Below are 23,321 nucleotides of genomic sequence, written 5' to 3' on the forward strand. Positions count from 1 at the left end.
AGGAGCTGAGGAGCCTTATGATGAAGGTGAAAGAAGAAAGTGCAAAAGCTGGCTTGCAGCTAAACCTCAAAAAAACCAAGATTATGGCAACCAGCTTGATTGATAACTGGCAATAGAGGGAGAAAATGTAGAAGCAGTGAAAGACTTTGTATTTCTAGGTGCGAAGATGACTGTAGATGCTGACTGCAGTCAGGAAATCAGAAGACGCTTAATCCTTGGGAGAAGAGCAATGACAAATCTCAATAAAATAGTTAAGAGCAGAGACATCACACTGACTACAAAGGTCCGCATTGTTAAAGCAATGGTGTTCCCTGTAGTAACATATGGCTGTGAGAGCTGGACCATAAGGAAGGCTGAGAGAAGGAAGATAGATGCTTTGGAACTGTGGTGTTGGAGGAAAATCCTGAGAGTGCCTTGGACTGCAAGAAGATCAAACCAGTCCATCCTCCAGGAAATAAAGCCAGACTGCTCACTTGAGGGAATGATATTAAAGGCAAAACCGAAATACTTTGGCCACATAATGAGAAGATAGGACACCCTGGAGAAGGTGCTGATGCTGGGGAGAGTGGAGGGCAAAAGGAAGAGGGGCCGACCGAGGGCAAGGTGGATGGATGATATTCTAGAGGTGACGGACTCGTCCCTGGGGGAGCTGGGGGTGGTGACGACCGACAGGAAGCTCTGGCATGGGCTGGTCCATGAAGTCATGAAGAGTTGGAAGTGACTGAACGAATAAACAACAACATGATCTAAAACAAGCATATTCGGTTGTGGCTTTTTGTGCTGAAGAACTGCCACTGGTAAGAAAACTCAGCACTTTTGGTTCACAGATGCCCCTTTGAAGTGTCCAAAGAGTGGGTTTGTTTTCTGGAAAAGCTTCAGAAAGTTCACTCTGATCTCCTTAGTTCTCACACCGTAGATAAAAGGGTGGACTGTCCAGGGGAAGAGCAGGTAGGTGGCGCTGATGAAGTTGTGGACATCTTGGGAGGTGGATTTGGCCAGTCAGAAGACGACAGACAAGGAGAGGCGGGAGGAGTAGCCAATGGCAATCACAATCAAGTGGGTGCCACAAGTGTGGAAGACTTTGTGGCGGAGGCTGCCAGAACTGATCTTCAGAGCAGTGTGGACAATCCGGCTGTAGGAAGCCAGGAGGAGGCCCAGGTCGAGGGTTACGTCAACGGACCTTATGGCCATTCCAACCCTCTTGTTCACAGAGATATCGGTGCAGGACAACCTCATGAGGGCCATGTGCTCGCAGGCAAAATGGCTGATGATGTTTGAATGGCAGAACTGTGCCCGGGAAGCCAAGGCCACCACTGGTCCAACGCTGCAAAGACTTCGCAGCAGGGAGGCGAGAGTCAGGAGGCTCAGGAGCTTGCTGGTCATGAGATCTGCATAGCGCAGCGGGTGGCAAATGGCCAGGTACCGGTCCAGAGCCATCATCAGAAGAATGTTGCAGTCTAGGACCGTCGTGAAGTAAAGGAAGAACATTTGCACAAGACATTCAGTCAGGGAGATGCGGCTGGTGTGGAGCACCAGGCTGAAGAGTAATCTGGGAAGGATGGCAAAGGTCCCACAGAGGTTGACTGCTAAGAGCAAGGCGATGAGCAGGCACATCGGGGAGTGGAGGCTCTGCTCCGCTTTCACCGTATAGATCAGGACAGAGTTGGCCATTGCAATGAGGACGAACAGGCAGGAGAAAGGAATGGCGAGGAAGGGCCAGACCTCCTGCAGGCCTGGGAATGGACGGAGGGTGAATTCCACATAGGAGACGTTGGCTGTGCCGTTCTGGACCTCTGCTCCCATAGCCTGGGGATTGCTGGGGGGTCTGCCTCAGACCACTAGTAGGTCTCGACTCTGAAAAGAACAGTTCCCTTTTGGTCAATCCCAGGTTGGGCAAACGCTTGCAGAGCAAGGAGCTGAGGCGACCCAGAAGAGACAGCCAGCCAGGCTGCATCAACCTGGGTACATTTCCAGACCTCGGGAATCGGTTGTTCCACCCTATTCTGCACGGATTGGACCCAGCTTGCCTACTGGGTCCAGTTCTGGGCACCAGATCACCTTCTTCAAGGACTGGGAGAAACTGGAGTCTGTTGGGCAGGGAGGAGGTGGGGGGATTGGAAAGGGACTCCTGCTAAGAGAGGCTGGAGGACATGGAGAAGCTCTGCTCTGGGAAGGGGAGTCACAAGAGGAACAGGAGAGCAAGAAGGCGGTTGAGCCCCTTTCCTTTCACTCCAGAGCGCAGCACATGGAACCAGGGATTGGGTCCCGGGGAAGCCGATTCCTGGCTAGGAGGGCCTTTGCACAGCTCTGTCTTGTGTGTCAGTTGTGCCCGTTGCTGGATCGGGGGCTCTGCTCACTGTCACTCATGCCCTGGTCACCTCCAGATTGGACTATTGTAACATGGTCTAAGTGGGGCTGCCCTTGAAGAGTAGCCAGAAGCTTCAGCTGGTCCAGAATGCAGCGGCGCAGGCAGCTATGGTGCCCCCAGCACAGCACACGTCACACCCCTGCTCCGCGAGCTGCATTGGCTGCCGGTCTGCTTCCGGGCCCAATTCAAGGCACTGGTTTGGACCTTTAAAGCCCTTCATGGGACTGGGTATCTGAGGGACCGTGTCTCCCCAGTTATATCTGCCTGTCCCTCCAGATCTGGCAGAGAAGGCATGCTGTGGGTGCCATCAGCTAGGGACCTACATTTGGTGGCTCCTGAGTGACAGGCCTTCTCTGCCGTGGCACCCGCCCTAGGGAACATTCTCCCCCCTGAAGCCAGGTTAGCTCCATCCTGGTTAATGTTAGGAAGTCCCTCAAGACCTGGTTATGTCACCAGGCCAGGGGGTCCCAGGGGACCGGCGACATTTTAAGGTGGGTCCCCTATTGTGGTTGATGGTGTGGGTGATACGTATATTTACTCTCCCTATTTATGGTTTGTATACTCTAATTCTAATTTTTAATAATAATTGTCTATTTTTATTTATTTATTTTAATTGTCATATTCCTTTACCGCCCAACTTGTATTATAACGAGTTGGGCAGTAAAGAAATATGGCAAATACATTTTTTTGACCATTTTTATAATTATTGTTTTTATAATGACTGTTTTTATTTATTGTTGTTCTTTTTTATTGTTGTACGCCACCCAGAATCACTTCTTGTGAGACGGGCGGCTCTAAAAATTTGACAAATGAAAAAATAGATTCCTGTTGACTGGTTGGAAGAACTTCCCAAGAAGAGTTTTATTAGAATTTCTGGAGGGCAGACGGCTGCTTTTCTCAGATGCTTCCACAGAGATTCCTGCTCTGAGCAGGAATTTGGACTTGGCCTGAATGACCCCTTCAAATTCTAACATTCTGTGAAGATATCAACAGATTCATTGACTGGATTGTTGACTGAGGAAGGCCATTATCTGCTGAGAAAACAAGGGACGGCAGAGAAAGTGTAATGGAAGGGAAAGCAGAGGAAGGTGTGAATTAGCGCATGACGTAACGGTAAACTGCACTGGGTCAAGCTAGATCACAGTGCCAATTTGGGCAGGGGAATTCTGGGAGTTTTTATTTATTTTGTGTCCAGATCAAACTTTGCTCTGCCTGAATGCAGCCGCCGCCAGAGCTTTGTCATTAGCTCGCTGCAGGTCACTGACAGTACGAGGCTCTGGCAATAACCTGGGAGTTGAAATCCACACACTTTAAACTTGCTGAGATGGAGAAACGCTGAACTAGACAGCGTTACAGAATTCCTCAGGTAGTTAACTATCGTTATACTTTATTTTGGGATCCCCAGTTACTGAAGAAGAGAGTCTAAAACCAACTGATCGCTCACTCACTTCTCTGGCTTCAAAACTACCGGCTCAAAAGTTTAAGAAGCATGTCGATGTTGCTTGGGGCTTTGTTCAAAAGCGGTACTTGGGGGAGTTCCTTAAAATAGGCCAAGGACTTTGCCTTGAGCTCAGATTCCTCCAGCGCAGCTTCCCACAAGCTAATAACCTCCAGCGCTGTACCTCCAGGCTAGCTGGGAATCCTGGGATTTGGAGTCCCCGCACATTGGGTGGACATTGGGTTGGGGGAGATGCCCTTGAAGCTCCATTTCACCAACCCTCCTCCTCCCTGTTCCCCATTCTTGGCTGGTGGTGGGCTGGGCTTTGGACTGAAGGATATCCTGGCTCTGAACGTGATGCACAGCTGTGGGCTGGGCGGGAGGTGAATTCTGCGTAGGGGATTCTGTCCCACGTATCTGAAGTTGCAGGTGGTGCAGTTCTTCCCTCAGAGCTGAGTGGTTCTCCCTGAGCCTGCAAGACCTGCCTGGCTGAAGGTTCTTGGACCAGGGCTGGTAATGCCAGGGCCCTGCTGGGCGAAGGAGGAAGGCCGGGATGCCTGGCCAGATGAAGCCCACCTGTGGGCAGGAAGGTGGTCTGCAGCTCAGGACCCCTGAGGCTCTCGGATGCTCTCGGGTGGCCCTGAGGCGGAGGAGGAAAGAGAGGGAGCAGGAGAGGGCGTTTGCCTGCTGCAGCACATTTCCCGAGTTGGGGACCTGCCACCTGAGCCACGTGGGGACCTGGTCTGAATATGCTGGACCAGGGAAGGCATGAGGCGTTTACCTCTTTGGCCAGAGTGTGCCAGAGTTTTTTAAAATAAAAGGCTTGTGGGGGTGGGAGTGGGAGAGGCTCACTTGGGTCTTCTGGAACTGCACCAGTCAACATTTGCTCGGGTAACTCCGTGGCAGTGCCAGTTCCAGCTCCTGAACCAGGGAAACCAGCCAGGAAGAGTGGAAATGCCCCCCAGACGACCCATCTTAGCATGCTGGATGCCATCACGGCTGCTTGGCGGACAGCCAGCCAACCTTCTGCCTGGCCCTTTCCCCGTTCAGGCCCTGCAGTCCCTCCGTGAACACTGAGCTTTACTCACCAAGATGCCGGGAAGAGCGAGCCACGCCAGACACCCGCTTTCTGCCCAAGCCCAAATGCCTGGAATTTTCCCATAGGGAGCCCTTTTGCAGCCTCGGCCCAAAGGCTTCCCCTGCGGGTTGCAGGTCAGACCTCCTCCCGCAGGATCGAGGCAGCCGGGGGGTGGGGGCTTCTCCAGTGGAGGATGGCAGGTGGTCCTTCCCAAGGAGAGGAGCCAGGATGTGCCCAGGTGGCAGAAGCGGCTCACCCTGCAGAGGCTCTACAGCACTAGAGTTTCCGCCACCCTGATCCTTTGGGGTGCTGGGTCTGGGCTGAACTGGGGTGGCAGAACCACTCCTGCCCCCCAGCTGCCCCTTGTCCAGCCTCTCCAAAGTGACTGGAGAGAGCAAAGTGCCACCTGGTGCAGCTCTGCACGTCCCAATGTGGCCATCAGATGCTCCTGGGAAGCCCATAAGCTGGGTAGGAAGGCAAGAGCCCCCCGCACTGCCCTCCCCTGGAGTACAACAGCAAATGCCATTTGGAGGTGGTGGCACCTGAGGTGGGAGGTGACCGAGTGACCGGCTTCGTTCTTGTGCTAAGCCACAGCTGCTTTAGCTGTGTGTGTGAAAGCAACTGCAATTAGTGATGGACGGAGGGAAGGATTGGCTACGTGCCATCAAGTCACTGTCAGCTCTTAGCCACCACGCAGATAAAGCGCTGCAATGAGTGCTTTGCACACAATATTTATTAAGCTATAAATCAGGGGTGTCCTCAGGGAATGGGGAAACGAGGGGGACCGCAGTGCGGCAATTGCAAGCCCCCCCCCTTTTACGCACGTTGTACCTCATGACCAGCGTTTTGATTGTTTTGCCCATACCATGCAGACACCCCTGCCATAAATCATGATTTACAGTCCCCAGGAGCTGGGTTCACTCAACATGCCAAGACAAGCAAGACGATGATGGCTCAGCTCACTTTGGGTGAGAACCAGGCCGCAGACTTAAGAGACGCTGGCAAAGGAATGGTGCCGTTTGCCTAACTCCCTGCAAGGTGGGGGCCACTGCCACACCCTGAAGTGGGGAATTCCCTGCGGGGTGAGTTCCCTGTTGGTTGGGAGAAAAAGCCCTTCTTCATATCCCCCCCTTTCCCTGCCTTTGACATTATGTGGCCACCCACTGGGTCTGGGTCTTGCCGAAATGTGCCTAATTCTGTACACCTGCATTACCGCTGCCTTCCCTTAGCCAGATCCCTTTTAGTCAGTATTAGGCCTACAGATCCAATGGAAATGACATTGGTTGCTCTGACCGACAACTTCACTGGGACTTGAAGGGGGGAGCGTAGTCCTCTCGGTGGCATTTGATTCATCCTCAGCTGTGGCATCCTTCTGGGCCGGGATGCAGGACATGATGTGAGGGTGGAGCTGCTCCTACCTAAGGGGGCAGTTCCAGTCGGTAGTCGTCAGAAGGTGAGAGTGCAAGCCCTTGCTTACTCCAGCGTGGGATACCACAAGGCGTGGCATCTTCTCCTGGGTCATTTGACACCTGTATGAAAAGTTACTCCTCAGTCAGAGGTGAGGGATCAGCAGTTGTACGTTGCCACCTCAGGCTGGGCTGGGGATGCTGTAGAAATTCTCGTCTGATCTGTAGAGGTGGCTAATTAGGGGCTCAGGGGGAGAATCAAATTAAATCCTACCAAGACAGAGTTTCTGTTTGCCCACAAACATCTGGGTGATCTGGTAACACTGGTATTACTTTTGATGGGGTCGAGTTCTGAAAGATTTTGTCCATGGCTTGAGGGTCCTCCTGGACTTGTGGCTCCTGCCTGAACAGCAGGTGGAGGTCACAGCCAGGGGGGCGTCTGCCCAGTTCTGGCTGGGGCACCAGCTGTTGCCCCACCTGGGCTAGGATGAGCTGGTGATGGTGGCCGATGTCTTCATCCCCATTTAGTTGGACTCTTTGCTACACTCTCTGTGGGGCTACCTTTGAAGGCAACCCAAAGCTGCAGCTGGTCCAGAATGCAGCAGCCCGTCTGTTAGCAGGACCGCTCCAGTAGAGGTGGGGAACACTGGTTCTCGGCAGGCTTCCAGGCCCAATCTGGGCTGGGTATCACCTGCAAAGCCCTCAACGGCCCCAGGGTATATCCGTAGCGGCCCTGCCAATGGTGAGCTCCTGTCCAGCCTGGACCTCCCAGGAGCGTCTTCTGGGGTTCCCCCTCCAGGAGAGGTACATGGGGTGGGGTGGGGGCCAGGAGGAAGACCTTCTTGGGGGTAGCCCCCGGGGTTTAGAGCCCCCTTCCCCTGGGCGTGTGTTTGGGCCTGATCCTTTCTGCTAGCATTTGTGTGTCTTTAAACTTCCTCCGTCCACTTCTGCGCCTTCAGTAAGGTTCTGCTATTGACCAGGCGCGTGGAAGGCGGCCCTTGCGATGTGGCCTTTCCTCTCGCTGTCGACGGGATTTCCTGGCCGAGTGCGGAGACTTCGGCACAGCCGGTGCTTCCCTCCGGCCAAAGGCCGCTCCTTGGAAGCCCCCCGCGCCCCCCCGCCCGGCCCGGCCCACGGGACCAGGGGCTCCTCCGCTGCCCCCCTCCGCAGGCAGAGCCCTCCCGCAGGGGCGGCCCGGCGCGGCTTTCCCCGCCGGCTTCGCCTGCGCGCTCAGACCCCCGCCCCCGATCCCCCGGGCGAGGCAAGCGGCCGCGGAGCCGCTCCTGCCCCGGAGGCCGATCAGCCGCAACGCGCCGGACGCAGCGGAGCCCCCAGGCCGGGCGCGGCGGCGGCGGCGGCGCCAGGAGAGCGGGGCTGGCGCAACAGTTGCCACCGCGCCCACTCCCCCCCCCGGGCCGGCCGGCGGTCCAGCCGCTCCTCCGGCCTCCTTTGCGCGGAAGCTTCTCCGGCGGGCTCGAGGCAACCTGGCGCCCCCCCCACGCCCCCGGCCTTTGCCCGGAGTCCGCGGCCGCGACCCTGGAAAGCGGGCCTTGGAGCGGGGGCGGGGGGGGCCGACTCTGCTGGGGGCGAATTCAAGCGGGGGGGGTATGAAAAAAGCGAGCACCCCCTTTGAGGGCCGAGAAGCCGCGCCTCCCCCCCTCCCCTCCCCTCCCCTCCGGGGAGCATCCCTGGGCCTTCCTTGGCCGCCGCGTCCGGACCGTCCGGTTTCCCCCCGTCCCTCTTCCTGCACCGTTTGCAAACGTTTCCCCTGAACGCCCCCGCGCGCCTTTTGGTGCCCGTTTCGCGGGCCTTTTCCCCGATCAACACTTGGTTTGGGGGACCAAACTCTTTGGACCGTTAATAAATTTCATTTCATCATTCCATTTTATGAATTAAGGCTGTTTTTGTACTTTTCAGACATACACCAACACCCACATCTCATTGATGCCAAGAGAAGCTGATCTCAGGGTGTCATAATTAACCAGACGACCAACCGAATGGTACTATAAAATGACAAGTTTAAGCAGATAAAATACTACAGTGAGCAAAATAACAAAAACCTGGTGCAGTGTCTAATAAAATACCCAAAGTATCTCAAGCGTCATTTAAACCCTTTTCTTAATGCAGCGGGGCTAACTTCAGGCTGTTCTGCACTCAGAGAATCGCACTGGAGATTTTAATCGAAACTTTATTTACTTACTTACTTACTTACTTACTTACTTACTTACTAAATTTATACAGTGCCCAGCTCGCTATAAAAGCAACTCTGGGTGGCTGGAGTGGGGGGGGGGGTTGCTGAATGAGGAGGAGGAGGGGGGGGAAAGGCCTTTCTGGCACCCCCCACCCTCCCCTGGGGGGACCTCCTCCCAAAGAGGCTTAGTGGTCCCGCAAACCATCACTTTGGGGGACCCTGGGCAGAGAAAGACACCCCTTTCCCAGGTGATTAACTTCCTCCGAATCTTAAGGCTGGCTTAGCAGGGTCGATTTCACTGGCTGCGATCCAGACATCCAGGAGGAGCTTCCCCCACTGGATCTCCTTTGCAACAGGAACCCCATTCTTTGTGCTCCTTCCTCTGTCCTCCCGCGTTTAGGGGTTTGTGGTTTTGCTCTGCCGCTGCCATTTACTGTAACTGTAGTTTAGCAGTTGTAACCGGAGCCAGGCGTTCCTCACACCGAAGCCCCTCGGAGAGCGTTTGCTGCTAAGATCCCCCACCCGGGCGGCTTTCCTGCCCTTAGTCCGGCCACTGAGCCATTTTCTGGGTTGTCGTTACACACAAAACGGATCCAGGTTAACACCAAGTTTAACGTATTGCACATATGTGTGTTGTGGGAACACGGACAATGTATCTGTCTGAATATGCGCCTGTATAAATGTACCACGTGGAGCCAAATAACACGTGTATAAAGATGCACATCCCATCTGGAGGATTTATGCCTTGCTAAGGAACGATTACAGCAAAATCCACCAGATGGCAGTGTGGCTTAACTTACCGAGATCCGGTACAAACACATCCTCCATAACCGATTTAAAACAATTGCACCTTACGTTTAAGTCGCACTGCTTAACCCACCGTTTTCCACCAGTGATTTACTCCCTCCCACATTTGTCTATTACGGCCTGCAAGTCTTCATGACAAAACCTGCATTGGCTAGTTTTTTAAAAACATAAATCTAAAAATTCTGATTGTTATCCTGTGTATTCTCTCTCTCTCTCTCTGTGTCTGAATGTATAGCTTATTCCTGGTTGAATTTGTGACCCTCTTGGTCAAGTCATGATTTAAGTACATTTGTCTCTCTCTACAGTAAAAGATGGGTAGGAAATCATTTAAAGACAGGCAGGTGTGTTGTCACAAAACAGATTTTCTCTGGCTTTCAGCAAAGCGAATGCTGGGCTCAGGGACCCTGTTCTGGAACTGAAGGGGGGGGGAGGCTTGGCAGACACAGGGCACCACCTGCCTCCTTGCCTGGCCACCGGCCTCCTCTTGGGCCCCCAGAATGGGGCTGCATCACCCAGCCACGAAGAGCGATGCCAGCTGGGCCCGGGGCCTGGCCGGCACCTTCCTGGGAAGCTGCCAAGGGAGCCACAGACCTGGACACAAGGGCTTGGAGGTTCAGCCGGAAGCACCGCTCAGAACGGAGGGAGCTCATTTGTCAGCCCCCAGGCCGGCGGAGCCATTCAAGTGTCCCCAATCCATCAGGTGCTTTCCAATGGAACTCCGCAGCCAGCAATGCACAGCAGTCTCTCAGGGTAGGGAGCCCAGAATGAATGAAGAGCCAGCCAAGGATGGGGCAATGTGTGGGGCGTTGTCCCTGGCCAGGAAACCTTGGCCCTCCCCACAAAGCCCCCTCCCCCAGTTCATTTTGCCTTTCCCTGTGGTTGGAAGGGCCTCCTGGCCAGACCATCCTCAGCACCAGCTGTTTGCCTGAGGACCACATTCAAGCAGGCAGCGCTGGGGCCTTTGGCCACAGGAGTGCCGGCCCTCCCTAACCTTTCTACGGTCTTGCTGAGGTAGCCCCTGGGGGGAGGCGGGGGGCTGCGCCGGTCTGTCCTGCGCTCACAGTGTTCATATTGATGCCGCCTCACGTGTAACCCCTGGACTAGCATCCCCTCTCTGGTTCGCTGCATTGGTTCCCGGGGGGGGGGGCGTGAGGGTGGATCTCCCGGATCTTAGGAGGCCCAGCGTCCCCCGCCTCCCCCCTTTGCCCCGCCATCTTCACATCGCAGCAGGGAGGACGTGTGTTGGCAACACCGCAGCTGCCAGTTGCCTGTCCCAGAGACAGAGCCACGGGGACCAGCCAGAGCCTGGTTCTCCAGAAACAGTTGGTGCCCCCCGCCTTATTTCTTTTTTGTCCCTTCCATCCCCGTTTCGCGCCAGCAAGTTGCCAGCATGAACACGAAGCACCTGCTTAACGAGGGGTGGCCTGCCTGGTTGTGTGTGGCCACCCACCATCATGGGCAGATCAGTGGCAGCGTAAGGACCCCCCCCTCTTAACGGACAGCCGTCAGTGTCTCCGAAGTATTTGATATGAGACCTTCCGAGGGTGCGGCTCTGGCACACAGGCCAGAGTGAGAATGCTTGCACTAGCTGATTGAGTTCACACATCATGCTAAGCCATCGCTTCTTCAGTCATGGATTGTTGAACAAACCACAATTGAGGGAGATAAGAGAAAATAAGGGAATATTTCAAGCCCCCCACCAGCAACTTCCTTCTTCCCCTGGAAAGGAAACGATATAAAGAAACAAATTGCATTTGGCAGAGTGGTGCCACCCCCTCATTCAGCTTGGAAAAGTGTAGCCTGGAGCACGGTTCTCAGTATTTCCTTGACTGTTTGTTTGTTTGTTTGTTTGTCATATTTTTATTACTGCCCATCTCCCTCACCCGGGGGGAGAGTCTGGGGGTGGAATTGACTGTCAGCAGTTGTGGGAACGGTCACCAATTGCAAGGGTGTCTGGGGGGCCATGGGGGATCGGGCCCTCAGCGGCTGCTATACGGGGGCCTTTGTCCAGCTCCTCAGACCCAGGTGGCAGCAGCAGCCGAGCTCCAAAATAGCAGCTGCTGGGAAGAGATGGGGAGGGGGTCCCCGAATGCACCTGGCGGCCCCTGGGGGACCCAGAAGGCCGGACCCGATGACGGGCTGAGGGCCTGATCCAGCCTCTCGGCTCTTCGGGTGCTGCTAGGAGGACGGCCCTTCCTTCCGGGAGAAGCTGTGTGTTTGTGTATTCACAAGTCCTCTTGGCCGTTCCAGCCTCGTGTCTCCGGATGGACTCTGGATGAAGGCCTGGGTGGGGCCTTCGAGGGCGCGGCAGCAGCAGCAGCAGCAACTCCAGAGGATGTGCTGGCATTGCAGGGGCCTCTGTGTCCCCCCCCCTTCAACTGCCCCTCCTGCAGGGCTGTGGCAGAAGTGGGGGGGGGGGCTCGGCCACTTTGGCAACCTCTTCCTAAAGTCTCCCTTGGCCTCAGAGACATTCCTCAGTCACCAGGTTAAGCAGCAGCCGCTCTTTGCCTGCTGAGCCCAGGGGTCACATTAAAAGTGTGCAAAGTTTCTCCTACGTCTAATGAGAGGAAATGCCCAGGGCTTAGTTACTTGGCTGCCGTGCCCAATTCTCTCGCGTGGCCACCTTGGTCCAGCAGGCGCTAATGAGGGCCAGGCTATTAACTGCTGCAGGAGAACAAACAACAAGTGTGCCGTCTCCTCGGGGTCCCACTTAACGGCCAACCGAAAAACTTGCTGGCCCCCGGGGGCCGCTCTGCCGCCAAGCTCTCCCAGGTGCCGAGGCGGTCCCTGAAGCCGGCCATCCAGAAGACCAGAGGAGTGACGTGTGGAATGACCTTGGGCTTTCCTGCATCCCTCTCTAGAAATGAGGTGAAAAACATCTAACTGAGTCGAGGGAGCTCTCCTAATGAACATGGCCAAAGGAGCAGACTCTGGCCAGGTCTGCAAGCCACGTCCACCTCCCCCGGGACACGGCTAGTGGCTGAGCTCATCTGCATCCCTCTCCCACGAGGATGCGGCTCCTCTTCCCAGCTGCGGGGAGGGAAACGCGGCGAGGCTTTCCGCTTGAGGGAGCCCTTCTCACCTACGAGGCCAGAGGCCGGCTCAGCTTTCCTTTTCTGTCGCTGCCAGTCTGAAAGCAGCGATTTTGCAAAGGCCCCCAATTATTGTCCGTGTCTCCGGCACTTATCAAAAGCTTTCAGCTCTCTGTGCATGCACAAAGACGTAGCAATGAACAGATTACGTTACAGATGTAAACAAACAGATTTACAGAATTGAAGCCATTTGGATATGTGGGTATATTCTGTGGGCAGTGCAGGGCATTTGTATACCACCCCCAACACCCCATCATATCCATCCGTCCGTCCGTCTGTCCATCCTGCCCCTGGCCAAGAAGGGCTTGCAATCTGCATACCCATGGTGGGAAAGGGTGCGTGGGGGGTCTGAGGTGTGCAAGCAAAAGGGGGGGAAAGGAAATGGATGAGGCTGGGGGCAACAAGGAGATTTTTTTTTTTTAATCCTATGGCATGCTGCTTTTTCTTGCTGGGAAATCCTTGTGAGGTCCAGCAGCCAGATGCATAGACTATTTAGCCATGACAAGTCACGTTGCCCGGGGTGCACCACGAGGAGGCTGGTCTACAGTGCACGGAGTTGGACTGAGAGGGAGGGACTGACCCAAGGTCACCCAGCCGGCTTTCAGGCCTAAGGCGGGTCTAGAACTCACAGACTCCTGGTTTCTAGACCAGCACCTTAACCACTAGACCAGACTGGCTCTCAACAAGGAGATGACAGTGAGGAAACTGAGGCAGGGCTCACTGACCCCCCCACACCCAGGTTTCTGTGCAGGAAACAGCACCAATGCCACACTCAGCACTTTCCAGTTCCCCTGGGACAAGGATCGTACTGTTCTTTACACGCTTCCATGTGGGGGTTCCAGAATGAGTGGCGTGGCTGGAGACTCACCCTGTCATTGCCACACTTGGGACAAGCCATTTGCACCATCTGCCAAAGAAAGGAAGGAAGGACTGAGGAGCCCGTCTCGGATCTAGGCCCCCAGGGGCTCTTTGGCATGGTGGAAAGCAGCCTTCTCTGGGGCCGCAAAGCTGCCAGCAACAGTGCCACTCCCAAACCTCGCAATTGGTGCCTTTACACACACACACACAAGTTTTTGCACCGTTAGCTGTCCTTTTTTGAAATTTGGCACCCAGGGCAGCTGCCCAGTTCACCTGCATGGACTGGCGCCCTGGCAGGGCCACCCAGGAGGAGCTCAAGGGAGCCCCCAGCCAGCCCAGCCTTCTGCCGCAACAGCGTCTCTCCAGCCGGGGAGAGGGGTGGTGGTCTGTCCTAGCCCCGGAGACCCCCTTCAGTTCCGGTCCCTCTGCAGAAGAGTGCCAGGGGAGCGACTCGGGGCCCTTTAACCGATCCGGGGCCTCCTGCCGGCCCCCGGAACCCTCTGATCACGACCGCTCGAGTGCTGCACTTTTGCGATCGGGGACCCCGGAAAACGTAGCCCTAACAGAGGCCCATCCGAGGCAAAAGCATGCCTGCTCCTAACAGGTGGTGGGACAGGTGGTGGGAAGCGGGGGCTCCTCAGGGTCCAAGAGGTCAGACCTTCCTCCGCGGATGAGTGCCTGGACTTCCTAGACCCTCGTCAATTGGACTCAGGCCGGGGACTGGGCTGGGACGGTTCCTCCTCAGGCAGCGAGGGCCTCCCCAGAGATCTCAGCATGCAGGTGCTGGAGCCCCAGACAAGGGGGAGGGGAGGGGAGGGGAGGGGAGGGGGGTTCTGTCTGCCTGGGTGGGGTGCTTGGAAGGGCTACGCTAACCCTTTCCCGAGGGGTGAAGGAAGGGGAAAGATGACTTCCTTTTTATGCTGCTTTTCTGTGCTCACGTGTCTGAAGAGGCCACAACAAAGTGGCCCTGCCTATAAGGGGGAGTGAAAAGATGGCGCTGAATAAATCGGTACCCCAAGAGCAACATCAGGCCAAGACTACTGGCCAGGGCATCACCGCAACACGCGACGACACAGCAGCAGTTCTGAAAAGCCCATAAACCAGACACAAACCACTAGCCGTGTTTTTCTGAAGGTCTGAAGTGTTGAGCCAATTGTCCATGTCCATCTGGCCCCTTTCTGGGATGGGGAGATTTTGGGGAGACCCTCAGAAGATCTCCTTGTCCCCCAAGGTGGAAAGGCGGGACAGTCAGGGTGCAATGGCCAAGCAAGTGGACCTGGAGCGGACAGCCTTCCCCCGGGAGAGCCGGCCAAAGAGGGCGCTTGCTTCCCAGGGGTTGCCCAGACTTAGCCAGACCCAGGGAATTATGGGAGCTTGACTTCCCACGGATTGCAGTGGGACTACCAAAAGAAGGATCTGCCCATCTGGATCCAGCCAAATATCTTTTAGACCTTACTGGTGCTTTGAGGTTTGCAAGCCAAAGAGCCATTTAATTGCCACTGGCCCCCGCTGGCTTGCAAAATCCCTCAAGGTGCTGGAAATAGCAGCATAAGTTGAGGGCATGTTGTGGACTCCGTCTGCAAGAGAATTCCACATGGCGAGGTCCAGGAGGCGGGCCTTCTCCGCAGTGGCGCCCGCCCTGTGGAACATTCTGCCCCCCGAGGTGAGGCAGGGCCCTTCGCTCCCGACCTTCCGGGGGGGCTTGAAGACCTGGTTTTGCTGCCTCGCCTGGGATGGGAAGGGCAACAGCTCTTCCTGGGGGTGGCTGGTGATGTCGAGTTCTCCCGACGGAATGGAAACCTCCCACTTGGATTTTATATTTATATTTTTATTATTTTAATATTGGTGATTTTATGATGTTAGGTTTTAAGGTGAATTTTATTGTAAACCGCCCAGAGTCCCCCTTTTAGGGGGAGATGGGCGGTGACAGAAACGTGAATAATAAATAAATAAGTAAGTAAGTAAGTAAGTAAGTAAGTAAGTAAGTAAGTAAGTAAGTACTTTGCCAAGCAGTGCCGGCCAGCATTTCTGCCGAAGGGACCAGGCTGGCTTGCTGGTCTGGTGAGCTAAATGTGTGGCCAGTCTCTGTGGGGTGGAGTTTTAGTGATAGAGCTCAGATCTCCACTGAGTTGGGTGGGTGGGTAGGGGGCACTGGAGGAATGGGTCCCCTTGCAAAGGTGCAGGGATCCGGACCGGCTTCTGTTAGCCCAAAGGGGGTGCTCTGGCTGGGTCTTGCCACTGTGGCACGCTGCCAGCTGACCGCCTTGCTCCCTGCTCTGGCTCCTTGATGCAGAAGCCGACTCCTTTGTGGTGCCAGGGAGGGGCAGCTGCAGGAGGGCCGGTCTCAGGGGGAGGAGGTGGTCTGGGAGCCCAGCCTCTGGGGCAGCCCTCGAAGGCCGTCCGTCCTCAGAAGCTGCTGCTCGGGAGTCTTAGAGCCAGCTTCCTGAACTTTCGCCTGATATTTTCAAGGCAGGGGCTCCTCGAGCTTTTCAAAACCAGGGAATTGTGCCAAGGAATTCATTCACATGGTCTCGCAGTTGTGGTTTGGGTTATGAATGCAATACACTGGAAAACGTGGATCTCGCTTTTGGGTATGAATGCATCCGAGTGTCTTATGCATATTTTCCCCTAGAAAGTCCACCTTTTACTATAAGCACCTCCTCAAGGAGAAGCAGGATCAAGCCTGCCCACTCGGTTGCTTCCAGGACCGGCCTCCCGGAGGTCCTAATGAAAAGCCCATGGACCGAACTCAGCCTGCTTTCCAAAGGGTTAGGAGATGCCCCCCACCCCCCATCCACCACCTGATTTTGTGGGGAGGGGTTTAGGGGTATGGGGCACGCTGGGCAGTTTGCTTTAGCCTCGTGGTCCTTCAGCTCATTTCTTCCCCACCTCCTTTGGGTCCACCTGTTCATCTGGGCAGCCAGGAAATGTGGCAAAGGAGCAAATTTGTGGCAAGACTCTTTTTGTGGGGTGTTTGATGGATGGCTGAGGGCACAGGGGTGCTTAGCAGCAAGCTGCAGTCCCGATGTGATGATGGATGACTGGATCCAGAGAGCAAACCGCTTCTTTTAAACCTGTTTTTATAATTGTACTATGTTTTTTTAATTGTTCGCTGCCCAGGGTTCCATTGGTTAGGTGGGTGGTGGTCATATATGTTAGTTAAACAGGCTAATACTGTTTAATAATAGAGGAGAATCTCCGTAGCTCCGGGATGAACTGTGGAGTCCCTGGTGCTCTCTGAGCCTGGCTGTTTTCTTGCAGACGCTTCATTGCCAGACTAGGCAACTCTTCCGTGCGAGGGAGGGTGGGGCTTGTTCCCTGTTTTTATACAGCACTTTGCCCGGCCAGTGTTGGTGGGGTGTGGTTTTCTCCTTGGTGGTTCCTTGATTGGGGTATTGTTTCCTGCTTGATTGTTCCTCTGCTGTTAGTCCCTGCTTTTCTGGGTGCTGGCTCCTGGAGAGGATGTGTCCTGGTCTTTTTGTTTCCCTCTTAGCTTTTTTATTGTCTCTTTTGAATGGTGTGTACATTTGGTTTATCTCTATATTTCCACTGATGGCTGCTTTAACCCTAACCCTAACCCTAAGTGCCAGGCTTCCAGGAATTTCCTTGCAGTTTTGGATTCAGCTTGGTCTAGGATGCTCTCAGTTTCCCAGCTGAAACTTTGGCTGAGTCTGTCCATGTGTTGTGAGATTCAGGAGTTTCCATCGTGTCTTCTGGCTGCTAGTTGGTGTTCGTGGCTGCGCTCTGCTAGTCTTCCACCTGTCTGTCCTACACAGTGGCTGCTACAGTCCTTGCACCGTATGGTGTAGATGACGCCTGTTTTTCCTTCTTGGGCTCCTGGGTCTTTCGGTTTACTGAAGATGCTCTGGAGGGCTTTGGTTGGTTTGTGTGCTATGGTGATGCCATGTGGTTGTAACAATCTGTTGGTGGTTTCTGAGATGCTTCTGATGTATGGCGGTGTTACCCTTCTCAAAGCTTGTGTTGGTTGGGCTGTGGTGGGTTGAGGGGTCAGGCGCTTTTTCATAAAGGAAACAGACCACCTATACAGCAGCTTGCAGCAAAATGGATGCCCACAGATCTTTTTGATAAAGTTGGGGGAGTATCCATTTTATTTATTTATTTATTTATTTATTTATTTATTAAATTTATATCACCGCCCATCTCCCCCAATGGGGGACTCTGGGCAGTTTACAATAAATAGCATTAAAAACATAGCCACATAAAATTACATAAAAATATACATAAAAACAATATCCATTTTGCTGGAAGAGGCTGTATAGGTGGTCTGTTTCCTCTTTCTGGGGTTCCGGGTTGCTGCCGGGCATTTGTGCTTGTCTGAATCATGTTCCTACACAAGCCCTCTTGTGCGGGGTTGGGTTGTTGCTTTGGAAATGGGGCACTTGGTTGGTGTGGGTCGCTTTCCGGGAGACTGGCGTTCCTACCTTGCCGTCCTTCCCTCTGCTGATGAGGGTGTCCAGGAAGGGGAGTGTGTTGCTGTTCTCTTCTTCCCTTGTGAATTCTATTCCACTGAAGACATTGTTGGTGGTTTTGCGTGCTTCCTCCAGTTGCTTCTTCTTTATTATGCTGAGGGTAATAAGGCAAGCCACTGTATATAAACAGGGAGCAAACCCCACCCTCCCTCGCACTGATGATGTTACCTAATCGGGTAATGAAGTGACTGCAAGCGAAGCACCAAGCTCAGAGAGCACCAAGGACTCCATAGGCAAACAGACAAACGGAACTGTATAGTCCTAGTGTGCGTATCGGTGTTTCCAACTGCAGGAATGATGGTCTGCCCCAGGGTGTGTGGATGACATGACAGCTGCCTCCTACAACGCCTGTCTCAGCCCACCTGCCTTCGTCCTCCTGGGCATTCCTCAGCTGGAAGCGGTCCACGCGTGGCTGTCCATCCCCTTTGGCTTCCTCTACCTCCTGGCCATGCTTGGGAACTGCACCCTCCTCTTCGTCATCAGGGCAGAGCCCGGCCTCCACCAGCCCATGTACCTCTTCCTTTCCATGCTGGCCGTCACTGACCTGGTGCTCTCCTCCTCCACCCTGCCCAAGCTGCTGGCCATCTTCTGGTTCAGCAGCAAGGAGATTGGCTTCCACGCGTGCCTCCTCCAGATGTTCGTCATCCATTCCTTTGCCACGGTGGAATCAGGGATTTTCCTTGCCATGGCTTATGACCGTTACGTGGCGATATGTACCCCCTTGAGACACAAGGCCATCTTAACCCATTCGGCGGTGGTCAAGATTGGGGTGGCAGCTCTCCTGAGGGGCTTCCTCTACATCTCTCCCCTTCCTTTGCTTGTGAGGAGACTGACCCGCTACCGCACCAACATCATTGCGCACTCTTATTGTGAGCACATGGCTGTGGTGATGCTCTCCTGTGAGGACACCTCCATCAGCAACATCTACGGCATGGCCATTGGCTTCCTGATACTCACCGTTGACTCCCTGGGCATTGGGGTGTCTTATGTCCTGATCCTCCGGGCAGTGATGAATTTGGACACAGCAGAGGCCCGACTCAAATCTTTCAGCACTTGTAGCTCCCACATTTGTGCCATCCTAGCTTTCTACATCCCCATAGCAGTCTCCTCCCTGACCCACAGGTTTGGCCACCAGGTGTCTCCTCCAACTCACATTCTTCTGGCCAACTTCTATCTCATCTTTCCCCCTGTCCTGAATCCCATTGTTTACACTGTCCGGACCAAAGAAATGCAGAGGAAGTTAGCCAAGACGCTATCCTGGGCCCAGAGACGAGCCAGAGGCCTTTTGTAAGCCTTTCAGAAAGGGAACTTTCTTCTTTAACAGCTCTAATGCATTAATCCAGATGGTAGGTCGATATCCTGACACCCTGCCTGGAAGTTGCTTGGGTCTGCATGGGGAGGAACCTGCTCAGGTTCAGCCCTGCCAAGGCCAAGTAGCTGTAACTATGTGGGCCCCCTGGGGCTGGGGATAAGGGGAGGGGTCCTCCTTGGCCTTGGATGGGGTGCCACTTCCCCATTCAACACTGTGTAATGATTGCCTACCCTAACAGAACCACTCACAAGTAGGGACTTAATGATATCTGATTTATTAAAGAATAGCGTGCAAATACAGAGAAAGCTGAGAATGAGCAAAAGCGTGCCAAATACAAACTAAAAACCCTCGGTGCGAACGTAATCCCTCCCCTCGCCCAAACCGTTTCAAATTCCCCACCGCAGGTGCTGGTGACAATTTCTGCTGATGTCCTGGGAAGAAAACCTTGAACGCATGAAATAACCCAAGCACATTCCATTCCCCTGAACACAGATAACATCCCAGGAGACAGACTCCTCCTCCCCTCCCAACCAAAACACGCATCAGCAAAATGACATGCGAAACGTTACGATGTACGTTTAACATTGAAACGATGAACATGACACACTGGCAGACAACCTGGGGATCCTCCTGGACTCACTGTTCCTGCTCAAGGTCTTTGCGCGGGTCCGTCTGGTGCACCAACTGTGCCTGTTCCTAGAGCAGGAGGTCCTTTGGATGATCACTCACATCCCAGTCCCCTCATGACTGCACTATTGCAGCGGATTCTACAAGGGGCTGCCCTTGAGACCACCTAGAAGCTCCATCCATCCATCCATCCATCCATCCATCCATCCATCCATCCATCCATCCATCCATCTATCTCTATCATCATTATCTCTATCATCATCTATCTCTATCTATCTGACCCCTATCTCTCTCTCTCTCTCTCATCTATCTTCTATATCTATCTATCCATCCGTCAATCCACCCATCCATCCAATGGTGATTAAGGATACACTCCTCCCCCAATTAACAGGGACCTCTCAACGGGCCACCCAACCTCCTGTCCTCCAGGTCCTGGAGCACCGCCAAGTCTTCAGCGCTTTCCGAAAGGCCAGCAGGGTCTTTAGCAAGATATTGAGAACTGAGCACAGTATTTCCATAGAGTTGCAAACTGGTTGGAAAACCACTTCAATGGAAGGAGGGATGGCGTGTATCTTGTTTTGATGTTGCCCTGTAAATAAAACTGAATGAAGTAAATAATAAAGTTAGAGAAACCTCTGATCAGCATTTATTCTGGTCGCCATATTCTGTAGCGACCCATGATGTGAATTTCACTTGTCGCCTGAGACTGTTTCCCACGGATTGCACCGTAACCACGATCAACCCTAATTAGAAACCAAGGCACCCAAGGCAATCACGCCAACCTCTTGGCTGAAGGCCGAAGGCTCTTCCCTCCCCCTGGGGTCCTCCCTGGGGCCTTTCCTGGCACGGGGTCACGCAGAGCAGGACAGTGGCCCCCGAGCAGCCCCTTTTCACACGTCCAGGCTCGTGGGGTGGGGTGGGGATTGGGATCTCTCCAGAGGGGCCTGCTCCCAAGCTGTGCAGGCCCCCTGGCTGAGCTCTTGCCACTGGCAGAGGTTTCTCACCCCTGCCCCGAACCAAGGGAAGTTCTCGCCCACCTGCCAGTTAGGCTGCTGAAACGGGGAAGAACTGGGAAGCAGCCCGGAAGGGAGCGGTTTACTCTGCTTCCGATGGAACGTCGATGGGGGCTGCCCGGAATTATCATCTGTAGTATAGCTGGCCCTGTAAGTTATATTAACGAATGAATTAAAGGACCTTGGGGCACCTCAAGAACTAACCAGGGGATGCGGATTTCGGTGCTTTTCCCTTCAGGCTAACTCCGAACTAACTCTGGTTGGCTGCATGTTTGTTATTTTTGAATGGCTGCATGAACCATGGTTTACTAACAGCCAAATTGGTGGCTTGATAGGGCATGTGAAGATACAGACCATCATTTGCAGACTGCAAGAACCGGGTACACAGAGCCCAACCAAACCATGTTCAGGACTAAGATGTTATGTGAATGCAGCCATTGGGATCCATAAACAGGATGCTTTATGGACCACGTGAAAGGAAAGGTTTATGCTGGGAGCATCCTATCAGCTCACACTTTACTGGTGGTCGCCCAGCCCCCTCCACTGTCAATCATGGCTTTAAAACACCATGTTTGGTTCCAGGCCCCGCCCTAAAGAAAACCCGATGCGCCCTGTGATGGCCTGGCCCTCGGTGTGGCCACATCGGCCCATCCTGCTTATCTGAGTCACTGAATTAGCCCATGTTCCAGAGTCACACAATGCTGGCCAAAGGCCATGAAGGAATACCCAGGTTCCGAGCGAGGACCAGTCGAGCAGCTTTTGTATTATCTGGACAGAAAAGTGTATTGGCAGGACTCACATGAGGTGGGCACAAAAGCCGAGCACCGGGTGGTGCCACCCACCGGGCTGCTAATCCGAGGCCCTTCCTGCCCGCCTTGGTTCCCCCATGTGCACACCCTGGCCAAGGGCAGGCAGGGGAACCGAGGCACCCCTTCCTCCCTTTCCCCCCACTGCCCCGGAGCTGAGCCTGGAGCCACCGAGCGGGTGCGGTGGGTGCCCTGACCCCTGGCCCTGTAGCCGGCCCCGATGGTCCTCTTTCCAGCAGGAGGGAGGCTCCTCTGCCCAGCTGCTGGACTTGGACCGGGGCCTCCGGCAGCAAGGCGGGCGCTCTCGGGGGCTTGGAAGGGGAGGTGGCACGAGGGGCCGCCGGGAGTGCAGGAGGAGGGGGATCCTCGGTTTTGGATCGCAGGGTCCAGTGTTGTTCCAAAGCCATGAGCCCCCAACAGCGTTTATTAGAGGCAAGAGTGCCCAGAGGGTTTCTCCGGCTGCTGCCGCCTCCTCCATCCCATTTCTTTGGTGTCTTCTTGCGGGAAAGTGGAGACAAAGGCAGCCTAACAGTGAAGGATCATGGAGAACAACGTGAGAAGCCAAGCGGTGACAACTGGCGGATCAACCCTTCCGCCGGACCTCTGCGCCTGATTCAGCCATGTCCTGGCTTTGCCTCCCTGGGCTTGTAACAGGCACCTTCCAGACATCCTGAGCCGTAGCCCTCCAAATCCTCAGCTGGCATGGCCAACTTATCCGGAGGGCACCACCTTGGGAAAGACTGACCCTGACAAGGTTGCCTATCAGCATTAAGAAGACGGAGGGTTCTTAATGCCAGTTTTGCATAAGCTTCCAGGGCAACAGCAATGCAATTTGAGAGCTCAGCCCGGTTCTCTACTCTGTTACACCGCCTACACTTGTCTTTGGGCAGCCTAATTGGCTGCAAATCTTTGTCGGGGGATCCTTCAGTCCTGCTGCATTGTTGTGTCCTCTAGATTTGTTGAAGTTTTAGTAGCCGAGTGCCAGAGCTTTGTGTTAGAGCTGAAGTTCCAACGTTTTCTGAGGAGAGGAAAGACCTGAAAGGCAGGTGGTGGAAGAGAAAGGCCAGCAAATACTCTGAGATGCAGGCCAGGCTTGGAGTCCCCCCAAGGCCCCTTCAGCAGATGACCTGAATGTTAACGCAGAAACGTGAGCATCTAACACCTACGAGGTGGGTGTCCTTCTCACCCGCTGGCTTCCAACAACTGGAATCAAGACTCAGAGTGGGCTGCAAAGAGTGGCTTCAGCACTTGCTGGTGGAGTTGCTTGGTTTTCATGCCGTAGATGATGGGGTTCAGCATGGGGGGCACCAGGAGATAAAGGTCAGCCAAGAAGATGTGGATGTGTGCAGGGATATTGTGTCCCCAGCGCTGTGTGTAAAAGGAGAAAAGGGCAGGTGTGTAGAAGATCAGGATGACAGATGTGGGAGCCACATGTGCTGAAGGACTTCTGCTGGTCCTTCTTAGGGGGTTCCACAGGGCAGGGCCAGCTACAGAGAAGGCACCCTTCCAAGGTCCCACTAGAGGTCAACAGTGAAGGGAAAGGACCAGAGCGCGTCCACCCATCTGACCTGGTGAGACAGGCAGATGCCATCAGGGAGAGGTGGATCTGCAAGTGGCCTGGTCCTGTGCCATTTCGGGCTTTAAAGGTGATAACCAGCACCTTGAATTTCTCCCGGAAAGAACCTGGAAGCCAGTGGAGGTCCTGTCGCAGTGGTGTAACATGGACAAAACGTGGCGCACCAGAACCACACACACCACTGCATTCTGGACCAGTTGTAGTTTCTGGGCAGGTTGCATTGCAGTTCCTGGCCATTTTCTCCATGGCACTGCCAGAG

At 54.3% G+C, this 23,321-nt stretch overlaps 2 protein-coding genes and 1 pseudogene across 2 annotated transcripts in view; 1 reads left to right on the forward strand and 2 right to left on the reverse strand.

Moving 5' to 3' along the window:
* Positions 1–807: 807 nt before the first annotated feature.
* On the reverse strand, positions 808–1,831 carry LOC134498611 (olfactory receptor 52K1-like; annotated as a pseudogene).
* Positions 1,832–18,053: 16,222 nt separating this feature from the next.
* On the forward strand, positions 18,054–19,019 carry LOC134498612 (olfactory receptor 52M1-like). Its single transcript, XM_063304770.1, has one exon. The coding sequence runs from the start codon at positions 18,054–18,056 to the stop codon at positions 19,017–19,019; it is 966 nt and encodes a 321-aa protein (XP_063160840.1).
* A 3,676-nt stretch (positions 19,020–22,695) lies between these two features.
* LOC134498613 (olfactory receptor 52D1-like) overlaps positions 22,696–23,321 on the reverse strand; it is a 30,234-nt gene continuing 29,608 nt past the window's right edge. The window contains exon 3 of the mRNA XM_063304771.1: positions 22,696–22,844. Coding sequence (XP_063160841.1) covers positions 22,696–22,844 — 149 coding nt within the window. The remainder of the gene's footprint in view (positions 22,845–23,321) is intronic.

This window comes from Candoia aspera, chromosome 5 (genome assembly GCF_035149785.1).
Source record: "Candoia aspera isolate rCanAsp1 chromosome 5, rCanAsp1.hap2, whole genome shotgun sequence".
Classification (NCBI taxonomy): domain Eukaryota; kingdom Metazoa; phylum Chordata; class Lepidosauria; order Squamata; family Boidae; genus Candoia; species Candoia aspera.